The sequence below is a fragment of the Chanos chanos genome, chromosome 7, assembly GCF_902362185.1.
Source record: "Chanos chanos chromosome 7, fChaCha1.1, whole genome shotgun sequence".
Taxonomy (NCBI): domain Eukaryota; kingdom Metazoa; phylum Chordata; class Actinopteri; order Gonorynchiformes; family Chanidae; genus Chanos; species Chanos chanos.
Genome location: NC_044501.1, coordinates 39,331,239 through 39,346,641, shown reverse-complemented (window position 1 = coordinate 39,346,641; position 15,403 = coordinate 39,331,239). Strand labels below are relative to the sequence as shown.

Genomic DNA, 15,403 nt, shown 5'->3' with positions numbered 1-15,403 from the left:
AGTCGGTATAACCGGGCTCTGAAGCAGTTTATCCAGTCTGCTTAGTCACACGCAAAACTCATGAATGGAAGTGATCACAATCCATGGCTTAAGGCACAAATTCCTTTTCAGTTTGACTGAACAAATGAATCAGAACTTTGTTCTCAACCTATATAAGAGCACGGATCGTCTGAAAGATAAAGCAGTGGTGACATTCTTTAGGAAAAAAAATTTGATACGAAGGCCGCGTCGTAATTAAGATCATTTCAATGTCAAATGTACAGCAAAGATGATGTTGTTGTTGTTGTTGTTGTTGTTGATAGAAGATCCTGTTTCCAGGTCTTGCCCGAAGAAATTTCCAGAGATAGACAGGGACAGGCTTTTGTAACTGGCATGGCTGTTAAACTGAAATTATTCTCATTTTAGACATTTATGGTCAGAGTCCAATTTCTGCTTGTGACTGCTCTGTGTCACATGATTAGTTCAGATCCTGCTCTCTGAGAGAGCGAGAGAGAGAGAGAGGGAAAGGAAAAGAAAAAGAGAAGTCACTCATGGGATCAGCTATTGCTCCCAGAGGCTATTCAGCATTGGTTTTCCTGCCCGGAATCATTGAAGGAGAGGATTATAGTACCTACAGTATAATCAAGGGTCTCGCCCTAATTCATTCAGAGGTGTTCTATGTGTCGTGATGTTTTAGGGTAACGCGTTTCTTAAGACGTGAAAGTGCCGCATACTCTTAACTGTAAGTCAACGGTTCGTGTTTTTCTTTGATGGGGCAAGATTTGTTTTCGACTTTCAGTACTGACTTCATGCTTTCACTTCCCACGGTCCGGTTCACCGCCACCACCCAGAAGAGAACTGTGCTTGACTACATTGAGCTAACTTTAAAATGCTTGTTGCGCCTTTAAACACTTAAAACTGCAATGTTTCAAGTTGATATGAGAGGGCTCGGTGGAGAAACCAGCTGTTTGTGGTTATCACTTTCAAAGTGATGGTTGTTGTTTTTGTAAAGTTGGTTGAGCCTGTATGCTGTGTTGCAGAATTGTGTTGTTCGGTGAAACAGTAAAACATTTACGTGAACAGGATGTCAGTGCTGTGTGGTGACGTAAGACGGAGAAATGAACCAAACCGAAGATCTAATTTCACACCAGTAGTATACGCTCCATTGATCCCTATCAGTAGCATTCAGTGTGTGGAGTAGGCCTGTTTGATCCTTTGTTCCCACAAGGGGGCGATATTGAGACACAGTACTTCAAACAAGATACAGTCCAGGTTTTTCTTGATGGACACGTCATTTAACCCGTAACTGGAACTTTGGGCCGGCCAGTTGTGCACACACAACCTCTAAGAGTGTGCGTGCGTGTGTGTGTGTTGTTTCCAGGGCAACGCGTAGCTAAATGGAGTCGGAGCAGCTCTTTAACAGGGGCTACTACAGAAACAGCTACAACAGCATCACTAGTGCCAGCAGCGACGAGGAGCTTCTAGATGGCGCCGGCGTCATTATGGACTTCCACACCACCGAGGACGACAACCTGCTGGACGGAGACGCTTCCCCAGGTAGGACCCCGCCCCGCACACCTTTCAGAGACCTCTGACCGTCCTCTCAGCCTCCGAATGCGCGTGCGCACGTGTGTGTGTGTGTGTGTGTGTGTGTGTGTGTGTGGAGGCTCATGGGGCGGGGGGGGGGTCTCCTTTGTGTGGTGGTTGTGGTCTGGAAGTAGAAGAAAATTTTTTCAAAATTTTCAAAAGAAGATCTCAGAAGATGTGTGTGTGTGTGTGTTTCTGTGTGTGTGTGTGTGTGTATGAGACGCTTAAAAGGCACTTGTTCTGGTGCCCCGTCTTCTGGCCGCTTCAGCTGCCGTGCTATCCGCACATGTGACCGTGTCCTGTGTTGTCCTTTGACCTCTTCACCTCATTGTTTCACGTTTCCTCATTCATCTGTGCGTTCCCAGACCTACATCGAGCCTCCGTCATCCTTTCTCTGCCTGCTTCTCTTTCGATTTTTGAACTTTTGCAGTTTTTATTTTAGTGTTGGTGACCATCACGATTCGGAACCCTTTTCTCTTTTGTTATATCGTTGTTTTTTCTGAACTTTACTTTGCGACCTCAACGTCCATACAACCGAAGCTGTCTGTTAACCTTCCTCTTGAAGGCTTTTTTTTTTTTGACATAAAATATTATTACACTTGTTATTACAACCTTACAAGACAGCTATGCATATCATGACATCTCATCCTTTCGTTTCTTCATCTTCCTTTCGAATTCCCTCATGTTCTCGTCTTTTATTTTACAGGCTTGAATTCTGTTGGGTTTTTTTCAGTCTCATGTTTGATTAAGTGCCTTTTTTTGCGAGCTGCTGCATTGCCTCTGTTACATTTGTGGGTTACACAGTGCGTGGGGCTTGCTTTTCTTCCATAACTGTGACTGTCTCTTTCCCTTAGTTGTTCTGCACAATCACTTCACGCTCCTCACAACGAGCGAATTTCCTGTTCTCCTTCAAAAACCGGCTGTGTGAGGTAAAGGAAGCGTATCTATCACCGATATGTTTCCGCACAACTTCCCCCCCCGCTTCTTGCCCCTTTTGTAGTTTAATGGCCGGTTTCCCACGGCCTGGCTCTGCTGTAGCAGCGTCATAACCGAAGGAGAAGACATTCTAAGATTCTTCTAAAGAACTTAACTGCCGCGGCCAGTAGCCGAGGCCTCCCATTGGCTCCTTTACGACATTCCATTAGTTTTCTCTGTGACATCACAATCCTCTCCCTCACTTTTATGTTCCTGTTGGATCTGCTGCTCTTGATGCCAGGTTTTTTTTTTTTTTTTTAAGAGGTGTAGATGCATAAGCCTTGAATCAGAGGTGACACGGACGCTTGCTGACTCACCCGGCCTTTAAATATTGGAAAGACAAATGCATTTGCTGCGTGTTAGGGGTAAATGCCAATTGCAGCAGCTGTGTTTTTACAAGTATATCCCTGTGGCTTCGATTCCACATCTGCTTTGCATCTGTCTCTGATTTTTGGCATTCATTTCTTTCTGGACTGGATTCAACCTAAATGTTTTTATTGAAGTGTTTGCTCTCACTTATTCAGCATTACTGAAATCAGATCAAAGTAAATGTGGTTTTAGCAGTTTCAGAAACTGCGCTTTGGAGACGCGTAAAGAGAGACTGAGAGTCTGTACGCTCTTTGTGTGTGTTAGAGAAAGTGCTTACACTCACTCCGTTGTAATTATTTCGGCAAGACTGGTATTTGTATATCTAATAGGTCCAAATGGCTGATGTGTCTCTTTCACTCGCGCAGTTTAATTTGCGAAGACTTGACGCAGAGAGAGCTCGGTATTTCGGCGCTCTGTTCTCTGTTACTCACCATCTGCTACTGCACTGCTTTAAGAACACAAAGATCCCTGTGTATGTCAGCCACTAGTAGTGTGAGAATGATATCTGACAAAGTATTTAGGGTGTGTGTGTTTGTGTGTGTGGGCAAGGTGATTTTCTCTCCCTGGGGTAGACCAGGTTGTGTATGGAGTTTTGACGAGAACCTGTCTGGATCATTGTACCTTCTCTGAACTTAACAAACATCCCACTGCTTCTTAAAAGCACGATGATGAAAAGTTTGTAAGAATGTTGTAATTGTCAGTTTGGCAAAGTGAGTTTGCTCTCTGTTTCCGGAATGATTGTCTGTCAATTTATAATTCATGACTTGCTCTGGGCGGGCGGGGTCGCCTATCTTTGTTCAGAGACCTCACCCATTGTGTGGACTTAACGAGCCGGCGTCAGGTTACGACGTCATTTGTCAATCTCTGCCCAATCGGACGCTTTGGTTCTCCACCGCTGGAACCAGCCTACTTGTCACCTTTCGGCAAGGAGCTCCACTCCGACCCAAGACACTTATGGGATGACACGCAGTGGCGTAGCGGGACACCGTCTCGGGACGTTGACAGTTGACGTTGACGTAGGTGATGAAGTAAAGCGAAGGATCGAAGGCGTCGTGGTGAAAGAGCGAGCAGGACGGACGAGTGACATGAATGCCAACGACGTGGCAGAAGGAGAAAGGCGTCTTGAGGAAACCAGTTCGGCAACTCTGTTTAATACTGAACCTGCATGTCAGGAAGTCCATTCACTCTCCGCTACAGGCTGCCAGTGCGTTTGAGAGTGCGCTGCTATTTTTAGACGGCTTTTCCCCCTACGATGGCGGGTGCCTCTTTACCCTCGACGCGGGTTTTCGGTTTCAGGCCTCTGTGACCGTGTACGGGGCGGCGTGTTTGTGTGTGTGTGTGGGGGGGTGGTGGACTGCCATGGAGTCGAGTCTCGAACCTTAACGTTAACTTCGTGGAACGGCCGATCCAGCTTTGAGACTTGAGATCGGGGGAAATCTTCGGTGCTGTTCTCGGCTGGACAACGGGCTGGTGGCGAAACCGATGGGCGACGTCGGCCCGTCCGGAGCTGTCGCCAGTCACCAGAAAGAACGCTGACAACTATCGAAGGTAAAAGGGAAAAAAAAAAATGGAGGAGTCATTTGGACAAAGGAAAGGGTTTCTCTGTGTGTGTCCCTGCGTTTCTGCCTCTGCCAGCCTATTTTAAGATGCCGTGTTATCCGTTTTACACATTCAGACTGTCTGGGGGGGGGGGGGGGGGGGGGGGGAGTATTTTGGGTCTTTTTGGGTATGCTGCTTCGCGTGCTCGTGAACGCAGGCGGGCATTTTGTGAAGTGAAACTCGCCCTCTGACGCACAGAGACGTTGGATAAAAGTTTATGATTCTGGCTGAAGTTAGGAGCGGGGCCTGCGGTCAGAGGTCGATTTTTGTTCTTCTGCCGTGGACGCTTTGATCTCATACAGCGTATACAATTTTCCACTGAGCTACTGGTGCATGGCAAATGTACACGAGAAAACAGATGGTAGAGAACAGATGCTTTGACAGGGTTTGGATTTGCATCCCGACTGACTTTTACACTCACCTGCTGCTATGGCGACTGTCCAGTATTATCGAATGATCTGTCAGACAGCAGCTCCCTATTGGCTGTTTTGTTGTGACTAAGTCTAATACGGTCTGATTATGCTGTGTGGTGATGAAGAATGCTGCAGTTTGTTTGTATAGCAGATGCATTGCATTGACAAGCACTGTGTTGGTGTAATGTGTGACATTCTCCAGTGCTGAAATTATAAAACATATACTTGAATATGTAGCCACGATATATCTTGTTTTCAATCCTGTTGTTTGTGAACAAAAAAACGTACTTGATCACTCGAAACACCAGTCAAATGATTTTGTGATTCATTTCACTAAGTGTCAGAGAACTACAGTACCCATAAGTCCAGTGATCTGAATGGTAAAGAATGGGAACAATGTTCACTCTTCCTTACAATGATATTAGGAGTGTGTTTATGGAGGCTTTGTGTAAGGGTCTGTGTGACCTTACGCCGGCTGTCGCTGTCTCCCTGTTGGCTCGGAGCAGCGTAATGCAGGCTGTGACTCCTCTGCGTGGTCGTGCTTTTGGGAGCGTTCTTATTTTTGTTTCTCCCCGTGCACCCCTCCTCTTGGGCGACAGTGGATGATTCCATTCCTTGAGCTACCTGCAAGCCCTGCACCCCTGCACAATGAGCTCTTCCAGGGTTGCTCTTAGCAACCAGGCAGACCCGCCCCCGATTGACTGCCCTGGGATGACATCATCAGCCCCGCAGCAGTCAGCTGCTGCAGCAGAGTGAATAGGAGAGAGAGAGAGAGAGAGAGAGAGAGGAGGGGTGAGAGAGGGAGGTGGAAGGGGGAAGAGAAAGACAGGCAAAAGAGAGAGGGAGGGGAAAGAGAGACAGAGTGCAGAGTCACACACTCACGCACACACACACTCACTCACTCACTCACTCACTGGTGCGCACACTCTCTCTCTCTCTCACACACACACACACACAAGTGGAATGTGACTGCGTCTCTCTCTCTCTCTCTCTCTCCGTCTCTGCGCTGCTGGTAAACATGGCAGTCGCTCTCCTACACCAAGAGCTACTCAGGCAGCAAAAGCACTTGTGCACTCAGCTAGCCTAACGACGGTCTCCTAAAAAACCGTCGCCATGGAAGACGAGGCGGCCGACCCGTACTTGCCCTACGACGGGGGAGGGGACACCATCCCCCTGCAGGAGTTGCCAAAGAGAGGTAGTCCGCATATTTCTCTCTCTCCTTTTTTTTTTTCTCTCCCCCAATTTCTGTCTCTCCTTTTTGTGGAGACTCGCCCCCCCGTTTCCTCCCTCTCTCTTTCTCTCTCTCTCTCTCTCTCCACGGGCTGTCAGTAGGTCTGGCTGTGCCGTCATGGCGACAGCTAAGCCCTTGTTGCCGCGGTGTAAGTGCAGAGGAGATGGAGGCTCGAACGGGAATGTCACAGGGTTGACTGAAATTCTCTGCTAGCGCTGTCTGACTGTCGTTATCATTGGACTCCTCTCTGGCTGTTTTACTGGATGTTAATGATTAACCTTGGCACTATTTGACCCACTGTGTTTACAGTGTGTGTGTGTTTGTGTATGTTCATGTGAATGAGGTAAATTATCCTGGAAACGGTCAGTCTTATCTGTACTCTGACTCTCCCTTTAAGGTGACGGTTTTTTCATGTGTGTGTGTGTTTGTGTCTGTCTATGTACACATGTATTATCAGCATGCTGAATTCAATGGGTGTGTATTCCCTGCAGGCCAGTTATCTCAGCTTATAGCAGTTTGTTTGTATTTGTGTCTTGGTGTGTGTGTGTGTGTGTGCTCTCCTTTTGGAGTTAGGTATGGGACCATTAACCACGTTTTAGGTTAAAACAAATACCCAGTTTGCGCTCATTTTAATTCATCGGCATTTCAAAAGGAGAGATTCGTTGAGCCAGGCCCCTTGAACAAATGACACAGATGAGCCATCTGTACCATTAGGCTATTATCTTTAACCGCCCAGCCTTGTCTCATTACGGGTTTTACGGTTAGACCAACAGGTAGTGTCTCCAGCAGTGAACCTGTTTTGACTTTCAAATGGGGCATATTCCACAAGCTCTGCTCTCAAGCAAGATTTTTATCACCTTTTGCATGTATTTGATAACCTCCTCTTGCAGTGTTGCTCTGCATCTGCGAGTGTGTAGCTGGAGTCATTCGGTGTAATTACGTGTTTGCTGAGCTGAGCTGAGTTGTGCAACCCCTTCTCGAGGCCTTAAGCGTTCTGTCAGCGAAACCAGTGAAGCTAATGTTGTTCCATTGTGTTTGTCATGTGTTCATATGCTAAAGACTTGGTCTGAGGCAACTCTTCCATCATGCCTCCTCCTATTGTAGTTTTGGAGGGATGGAATCTTTTTTTTGGGGGGGGGGGGGGATAGGGGCTAAATGTTATTTTCACATTTTGTTTTTGATATGTGTGTGTGAGAGAGAGAGAGAGAGAGAGAGCGAGCTAGTCCAGACAAGAATACTGCGCTTTTTTGTAGAGCATGCTAGTCCAACAAGGCCTCAAGGATCTCTCTCTGTCTCTCTCTCTGTCTCTCTCTCTCTCTCTGTCTCTCTCTCTGTCTCTCTCTCTGTCTCTCTCTCTCTCTCTCTCTGTCTCTCTGTCTCTCTCTCTGTCGTTATGCTAGGCTGTTAATGAGGTCACATGAGTGGACTAGCGTTTGTAGGTAATGCTAAAGGCATTGCCTTTAGCCCTCTCTAGCTCCTATTCTAGCTCAGTATTAGTAACGCATGCTAAGCGTATCGCTAAGCCTTCATCACACACATACCAAGTGCGCTGCACAACACCCCTTGTGTGCTCAGTGAGAATCTTCTCCAGAGATATTATGATATTATGTTAATATTATGTTATTTACACAGTCTCATTATGGTAGCTTCTTTTGTGGGGGAAAAAAATATCTATATGTAAAATGTATGTGGATGAAATCTGATTAGTTCTGAAGAGCAGTTCCTGGAAATATGATTGTTGTTCATCATAAAATCATTTTCAATGTGTCTGATAACAAGGTACAGCACATTTCAAATCATGTCAGATTCAATCAGTTTTATAGTCTGCAAGTTTTAGAAATGATAGTGTCGGTTTCACCGTTTCCTTTTTCTGCACTGCATTAAGCCCTTTAGCCGATGGAATAAGACACGTTTCTATGGCTACAGCTGGGCCCCGTCACTACGGCTGCCCTAATGCAAACTTTCCTTTGGCTTAGAGCCTTTAGTCAGTATATTAGAATTAGATCCGGCTGTGCTAAAACGAATCAGAAATTCACAGTCTTCCGGTGTTTGGCTTTTGTAAAGCTCCGCTGTTCATTTTGATTTGTTCAAACTCCAATATGTAGCTTACCACTCGTGTCACAAGCAACGTTGCAGTTGACATTTTCGGTCTGATGAATAAGAACGGTGCTGTTTTGTCATACCGAAAGATTTGTTAGCAAGCCGCAGTTGTGGCCATGGTATGGCCTAGCTGATTACCTGCAACCACAGAGAGAGTGACACGCTGGTGGAATTTTCCACAGTGAGTTACACACCAAGGCTGTGACTCTGAGCATGTTTGCAGATTATGTGCTGCTCCCTTGCACCTATTATAACTGTGGCCATGTTACAAAAATTGTCTCACCCTGTCTAGAAATAGTATGTGGTGTTTCTTAAATCTGGTTCTGGAGGTTTGGGGTCCTGCTGGTTCTCAGTGCTCAGATCAACCCAATGTATTGGTCTCTACTAGGGAGAGGAGTTCATACACCTGTTGTTGCAGGTAAAACTTGCCTTCTGTTTCTGAGACAAAACCAGCAAAACCCGTCAGGACGCCGGGCCCCCAGAGACGGATCTGAACTCTGAGCTGAATTCCTCTGAAAAAAATCCCCCTAAAGTAAGCACTCAGTAGGTATATGCCTTCAGTCAGACCCCTTTCCCAAGCCAACGGGGCTAACCTCTCTGACATTCAGCAGACAACTGAAAAGACCATTCTTTTCCCACAGTGAGAAAAAGAAAAGGAATTTGATAAGTGGCTGACAAATATGAACGCGCTGCTCTTTGCATTAATGCCACCCCCGCACCCAAGAACATGCCTTAGCCTCATAGAACAACAGTGAGTTTGTTGGCGGTGCTCTTTGTCAAGAGCATCAAACGTTGGTTTTATGGACCAGGCCGATCTAGTGTGTGACTTCATTGCGTAATGGCTGAGATATGAAACACGGCCAGAGCATGGAGAAACCGTGACAGGATATGATATATAAGATCGATGACACAATAATGTCAGAGGTTTTTTTGTTTGTTTGTGTGTTTGTTTGTTTGTCCCCCCCCCCCACAAACGTACACCAAAAAGAACACATACGCAGACGCGTCCAGAAATGGACGGCCTAGTTGATTCTCCGCAGTGGATGTGTGTGCCTCAGGACAGCACTCCTTGTTGTGTGACGTTAGGTGGATGTGAGTCAGAACATGAAAACTAAATCAGCTGCTTCCCGCAGCATAGGTCAGAAATTCAGTTCATCATTCTCATGTTTCATCATTTTTCAGCGGTCATTTAGGGATGACTTCGAGGTGTTTGTTTTTTTTTTTTTCTGCAAGTGCATGCGTCTGTGATAGTGTTAGCGTTCGGGACAGTGTTAATTGCTGCTCAGCATTTCTAGTTTAGCCATTCATCCTTCTCCTCTGAATCCATATCTCGTAGGACCATCTTAATTTCAACTGAATTAACTTTGAATGAGAAATCGTTCCTAGTGACAAAAATACATATATGCATATAGCATTACCCAGAATGTAATGTGAGAGAGAGTGTGTGTGTGTATGTGTGTGTGTGTGTGTGTGTGTGTGTGTGTGTGTGTTGTGTAATTTACCTTTGTTCCTGTATTACTTTATCATTAGTCTCTTTACGCAATCTCTGCATGCTGTGTTTTTTTCCACCGTGTCAGGCGGAAGCTTTTCCGTCATGTGCTGAATGATAAGTTCTGGTCAATGTGCGTTCAACTCTCTGTTGATTGCAGGGCTTCCTGCGCTTAGTCTGCTACCTTTGTACCTCGACATACCCTGCTGTACATCTGTACCAGGATGTTGTCAATACAAACATGTCTTAGAAATGTCCTTTTGGCTTTTTTTTTTTGTGTGTGTGTTGAGCTGCATGAAAGACAAATCCAAAAATAATTTGATGGGGGGGGGGGAGAGAGGCAGCAAACCAAGGGCTCAACACGGATATAAGGAGCGTGGATATCTCTTCAGTGTAACTGCGACCCAGCATCTGTGCGACCGAGCAGCGTAAGGGCTCCATTCCGACTCTCCTGGTTGACCCAGAGCACTGTGAGTGTGGATAAAGCTGATTAGCTGATTATAGGCCACAGTGCAGTTGTTTTCCAGGCCGGTCTCTGTCATGTAGCTCACTGCGCTCGACAAACATGCAGGGTCGTGTTGGGTCTCGCCGCGAGCCAGACGACCTTATTATCTTCACTCGGCGAAGTCCGTCACGGGACGTGGCTGCGTGTGTTCGCTTAAAAGTACGCGGGAAGCTGTAGGGGTCGTAAAACTTGGTCAAAATAATCCCCCCCACCCCAATTCTGAGAAGTACGCCCGATTAAGACCCTATCCCCATGAAAGATAAAGATTTACCAACTTAAACATAGATGAGCAACTGGATTGCCCTGCTACCAACCGGGAGACAGGTCGATCTGTTATTGCACTTTGTTTGGAAAAAAAAGAGAAGAAAGAAGTAAATTGAGATTTTAAATTCACTCAATCCAAACTGTGCCACTGGAAAATCGTGTGCATACTGGTCTCCTCAGAGTTTGCTTCGTCTCTGGCCGGATCCAGGCAGGCCGCGGTGTGAAAAATTTCAGTGCTTTCATGACCGTTGGCGGAAATACATGTTAGCCACGCTCACCTTTTGTCTGAGGGAGGGACTCACAGAGTTCATGAGTGATTGATCGTTCCATGAGGATTCCAGAGGAAATGGGAAATGGGGCGATGAGGAATTTTGGCATAAGTAGACCAACTTGACCGCGGTGATCTATTGACTGAAGTGAACGTAAACGCGCTCTTCTTTTTTTTTCTTCGTTCTTCCCATCTTCATCCTCCCTTCCTGCGTTGCTGTTTTTGTTTTGTTTTTTTGTTTTTTTTGGGGCCTCCCCGTTTATTAATTTCTCTCTGTTTTATCTTCTCCTAAATTTATCTGCAGGATCTAACTACGCCATGTCGAACGGGGGCGGGGGGGTGAGTAGCTCCACCCACCTCCTGGACCTATTGGAGGAGCCCATCCCGGGGGTGGGTACTTACGACGACTTCCACACCATCGACTGGGTGCGCGAGAAATGCAAGGACCGCGAACGCCATCGTAAGGTACGGACAAAGCCGCGAACGCATCTTAGAGACAGTGAATATGTTCTTGGGACTTTAGTATCAGCGACAAACAACAGGAGTTCTATGGCCCATTTTTAGCCTCGTCAGCTGAGCTCTTACTCACAGATTTCTCTTTTTTTTTCTCTTTCTTCATCAGTGATATAATCTTGTTGTGCACTGATATGTTTTGTGGGTCCATACTTTAGGTTTACCTCAGAATTAGGCCATAACTCAGCTGTCAAACCAGGCAGTTCAACTGTATGTGATGAATTTCTTAATCATGTAGAATTTCTTAATCATGGTAGTTCCATTGAAACGCACACCCAGATGTCCCACACACACACTTACATGTAGTAGGAAAAGCCAAGCAGGAAACAGAGATTTTTTTTCTGCAGTTCTTTGAAATGTATCTGTATGCGGTACGTAACCCGTATTTGCATGATGTATTTAAATGGGGGCCAATGTTATTTTCTTTTGTCTGTTCTCGTTTGGACAGCGAACAGAGGGAAATGTGTGTAACATTTGCATGTTGTAGTTTTCATAGACATTAACTCTACAATTCACTGTATCTTTAGACAGTTTCCCCTCACAGTTTCTGTCTCTAACTTGGCACTATTATTAAAAAAATAAAGTGAAATTAAAAGAAAAGAAACACATTTTCTAAGGCGACAAAGGTAGCTTTGTACATTCTGTACTTTACTATCTCTCTTAGTTATTTAGTGTGTGAGTTGTCGTGTGTGGTGTGTGTGTGTGTGTGTGATTGTCTGTGAGGTGTGTTTGTTAGTTATTCACACCTACCCTCCTGTTTCTGCAGATTAACAGTAAAAAGAAGGAGTCGGCATGGGAGTTTACCAAGAGCCTGTACGACGCCTGGTCAGGATGGCTGGTAGTCACCCTGACTGGCTTGGCTTCAGGTTAGACACACACACACACACACACACACACACACACAGCACTATCATTCTCCTTTTCTCTGGGTGAGAACTACACAGCTGGGAACATGAAACACAATAAACCATTGTCAAGATTTTTTATTTTATTTCTCAGTATTTCACAGGATACTCTGACATTCTAGAATTTTCCACGCTGTTGAAACCACACTGCAAAAACATTGGCTTAGTCAAAAGCTTGAGCAGTTTTTTTTTCTCAAATAGTTATGTACTTTTGTACATTATGACAAGACTTGGGTGTGAAATCTCATCTCTATCACATGTTTATAAGTCATTATGACATTATGACCAGTTTACCTCATTATGACAAACTTACCTTATAATGACTAGTTTACCTTATAATGACAAGTTTACCTCATAATGACTAGTTTACCTCATAATGACTAGTTTACCTTATAATGACCAGTTTACCTCATAATGACTAGTTTACCTCATAATGACTAGTTTACCTTATAATGACTAGTTTACCTCATTATGACAAATTTACCTCATAATGACTAGTTTACCTCATAATGACTAGTTTACCTCATAATGTCTAGTTTACCTCATAATGACTAGTTTACCTTATAATGACTAGTTTACCTCATTATGACAAATTTACCTCATAATGACTAGTTTACCTCATTATGACAAGTTTACCTCATTATGACAAGTTTACCTCATTATGACAAGTTTACCTCATTATGACTAGTTTACCTCATAATGACTAGTTTACCTCATAATGACTAGTTTACCTCATAATGACCAGTTTACCTCATAATGACAAGTTTACCTCATAAGTACTAGTTTACCTCTGAAAAAAAGTACACTCAGAAAAAGATGACACCAGAGATGCAGGCAGACGTGTGTCTGTCCTGCTCTGTGGTAAACGGCCATAATGGGTGCTCTATAATAGAATAAAAACAAACCTCTTTTCAGCTGGCTGGAGCAGACAGGGATGCTACACTGCGTCAGTTCGGCTTTTATTACGTCAATCTGTACACTGTCTGTACGGGTAATTCATTAGTTGCTGAATTTGCAGAACCACCCGTAAGTTAGTGGGACGCAAATCCCCGAAAAACGTCTCTTATTAAATGAATATACTGAAAATACTAAATTAACGTTCTGATACTTGAAAGGTGAGTGTTAACATAACCCACAGTATTCCCCCAACTTCTGTTTCTTCTCCTACGGAGGGAACGTATTTTTGCAAAACATATGAAATCTCACAGCACACTGCATTGTTCCCTTCATACTTGCCAACTGCAGATTTGCCACCGCTACCAAAAAAAAGTGGAAAAAAAAAAAAATTCTCCTTTTCTTATTATGTAATCGAGCCAACGTTCCAGATACTCTCTCTGGATTTGAATTAAGCTCTGCAGCCTTTAATGACCATCATTTTTCATCTCTTTCTCCTTTTTTTTTTTTTTTTTGTGAATGAGGTTTATTTTCCAAATTTAGTTCTCGAGGATTTTTTCTCACGGAAAACCCGACCCTCATCCATTGAACAGTACGTCGTTTTTTTTTTTCCCGGGACACGTTGGCCCGGAAACGCTGCCGTAATCGTCTTACGTTCACAGCTGCGTTCAAACGCTCCATCGCGAAACCCAAGTACATCAAAGCCTGTCTTTTTAGCGTTCGGAAGATAAATGCAGAGAGTTGGTACACAGTAACCAGGTTCCTGTGACTTCCCTCTAGAGTCGCTGAGATTCAGTGTTATGGGAACACGTGCTGCCTGTCGAGCGTTTCATGGCTCGGGGTTGCCGAGAGCAACCCGCGGCGGGAAGTTACAAAACAAGCTTAGCGGTTTCCCGTTGTCTCCGCGGCTGTGCGTGCTTGACACTCGAGATGTCGCAACAAATTGTTAGTATTAAATAATTGAAAGTGGATTTTCATGTGATGAACGTTTACTCTCGCCGTCATGCTGGTGTAGCTTCCCTGTAGTTCTACCACAGGACTTTTGACGGTGGGTATGACGGTGTTAGTAGGTGCTATACGCATGCCACTGGTTTGACATAACATTGGCCTTCCCTCTTACGGAAGTCACATGAGTTTTACTAAGTTGTTAATGTGTAACAATCATATATATCTGAACTGACACACACGTGCGCACGCACACACAGACACACACATAGTCTCATGGTTTGTGTGTTTTTGCTCTCTCTCTCCTTCTCTCTCTCTCTCTCTCTCTCTCTCTCTCTCTCTCTCTCTCTCTCTCTCTCTCTCTCTCTCTCTCAGGTGCGCTGGCTGGTCTGATTGACATAGCTGCTGATTGGATGAATGACCTGAAGGAGGGCGTGTGCCTCAGTGCTATGTGGTTTAACCACGAGCAGTGTTGCTGGGGGTCTAATGAGACCACCTTTGCTGAGAGGGACAAGTGCCCGCAGTGGAAGACGTGGGCGGAGCTTATTCTGGGACAGGCCGAGGTAAGGACACGCCCCTTTGTGCCAGCTCAGAGAGCAGAGCTGTCATGTGGTTTACTGATCATTCTGTAGCTGAAAAATATCTCTCCTGAACATTGTTATGGAAGCCATATGTTATGCGTGATGTGACTTCATCACCGACTGTAGGTGATGTCTTGTCAAAACAGATGCATGACACTCAGGCCGCTGATTTCTTATAACAGAATCAAATACGCATAGTCTAATCAGTAGATGTCTGTCATACTTCTGTGAAAAACGTAAGGTTATTCACTAAAATGTATTTGATGGTTCCTGTGTAGACATGGGTCATAATCTTCACATAATCTTCATAACATAGTGATAATACACAGAGATGAATTTTATGTAACGTTTCTCTCGTTTTCTCTGCGTCTGTTCCAGGGGCCTGGCTCGTACATAATGAATTATTTCATGTACACGTACTGGGCTCTGGCCTTCGCTTTCCTGGCCGTCTGCCTGGTCAAAGTTTTCGCACCGTACGCCTGCGGGTCGGGAATCCCTGAGGTAAGGCTCTTTACTAAAACAAACAAACAAACAAACATAACCCAGAAACAAACAAGACGAAACGCGTCTGATTTCACCGCATTCCCATACCGTACACATATCTTTGTTAAGTGGGCGGAGCGGGCAGATGGGTGAGATTGGGAAATGCTTTTATGAAAAGCGTAAATACTCAGTTCGTCTTTTATCTGCGTCTATAAAACTGAGCGTCTCGCGAGAGACGTCTGTCCGCCTGCAGTACGTAGTCTTCCCAGGAAAGCTCTCTCTGTTATCCTTCAGACCAAGCCT

General features: G+C 44.9%; 1 protein-coding gene across 1 annotated transcript in view; it reads left to right on the top strand.

Annotated features, from left to right (window-relative positions):
• clcn3 (chloride channel 3) overlaps nucleotides 1-15,403 on the top strand; it is a 30,393-nt gene that overhangs the window by 2,627 nt on the left and 12,363 nt on the right. Inside the window, 5 exon segments of the mRNA XM_030779578.1 lie at nucleotides 1,361-1,536; nucleotides 11,084-11,244; nucleotides 12,059-12,158; nucleotides 14,412-14,599; nucleotides 14,996-15,118. Of these exon segments, the coding sequence (XP_030635438.1) occupies nucleotides 1,377-1,536; nucleotides 11,084-11,244; nucleotides 12,059-12,158; nucleotides 14,412-14,599; nucleotides 14,996-15,118 (732 nt within the window). The 5' untranslated portion in view covers nucleotides 1,361-1,376.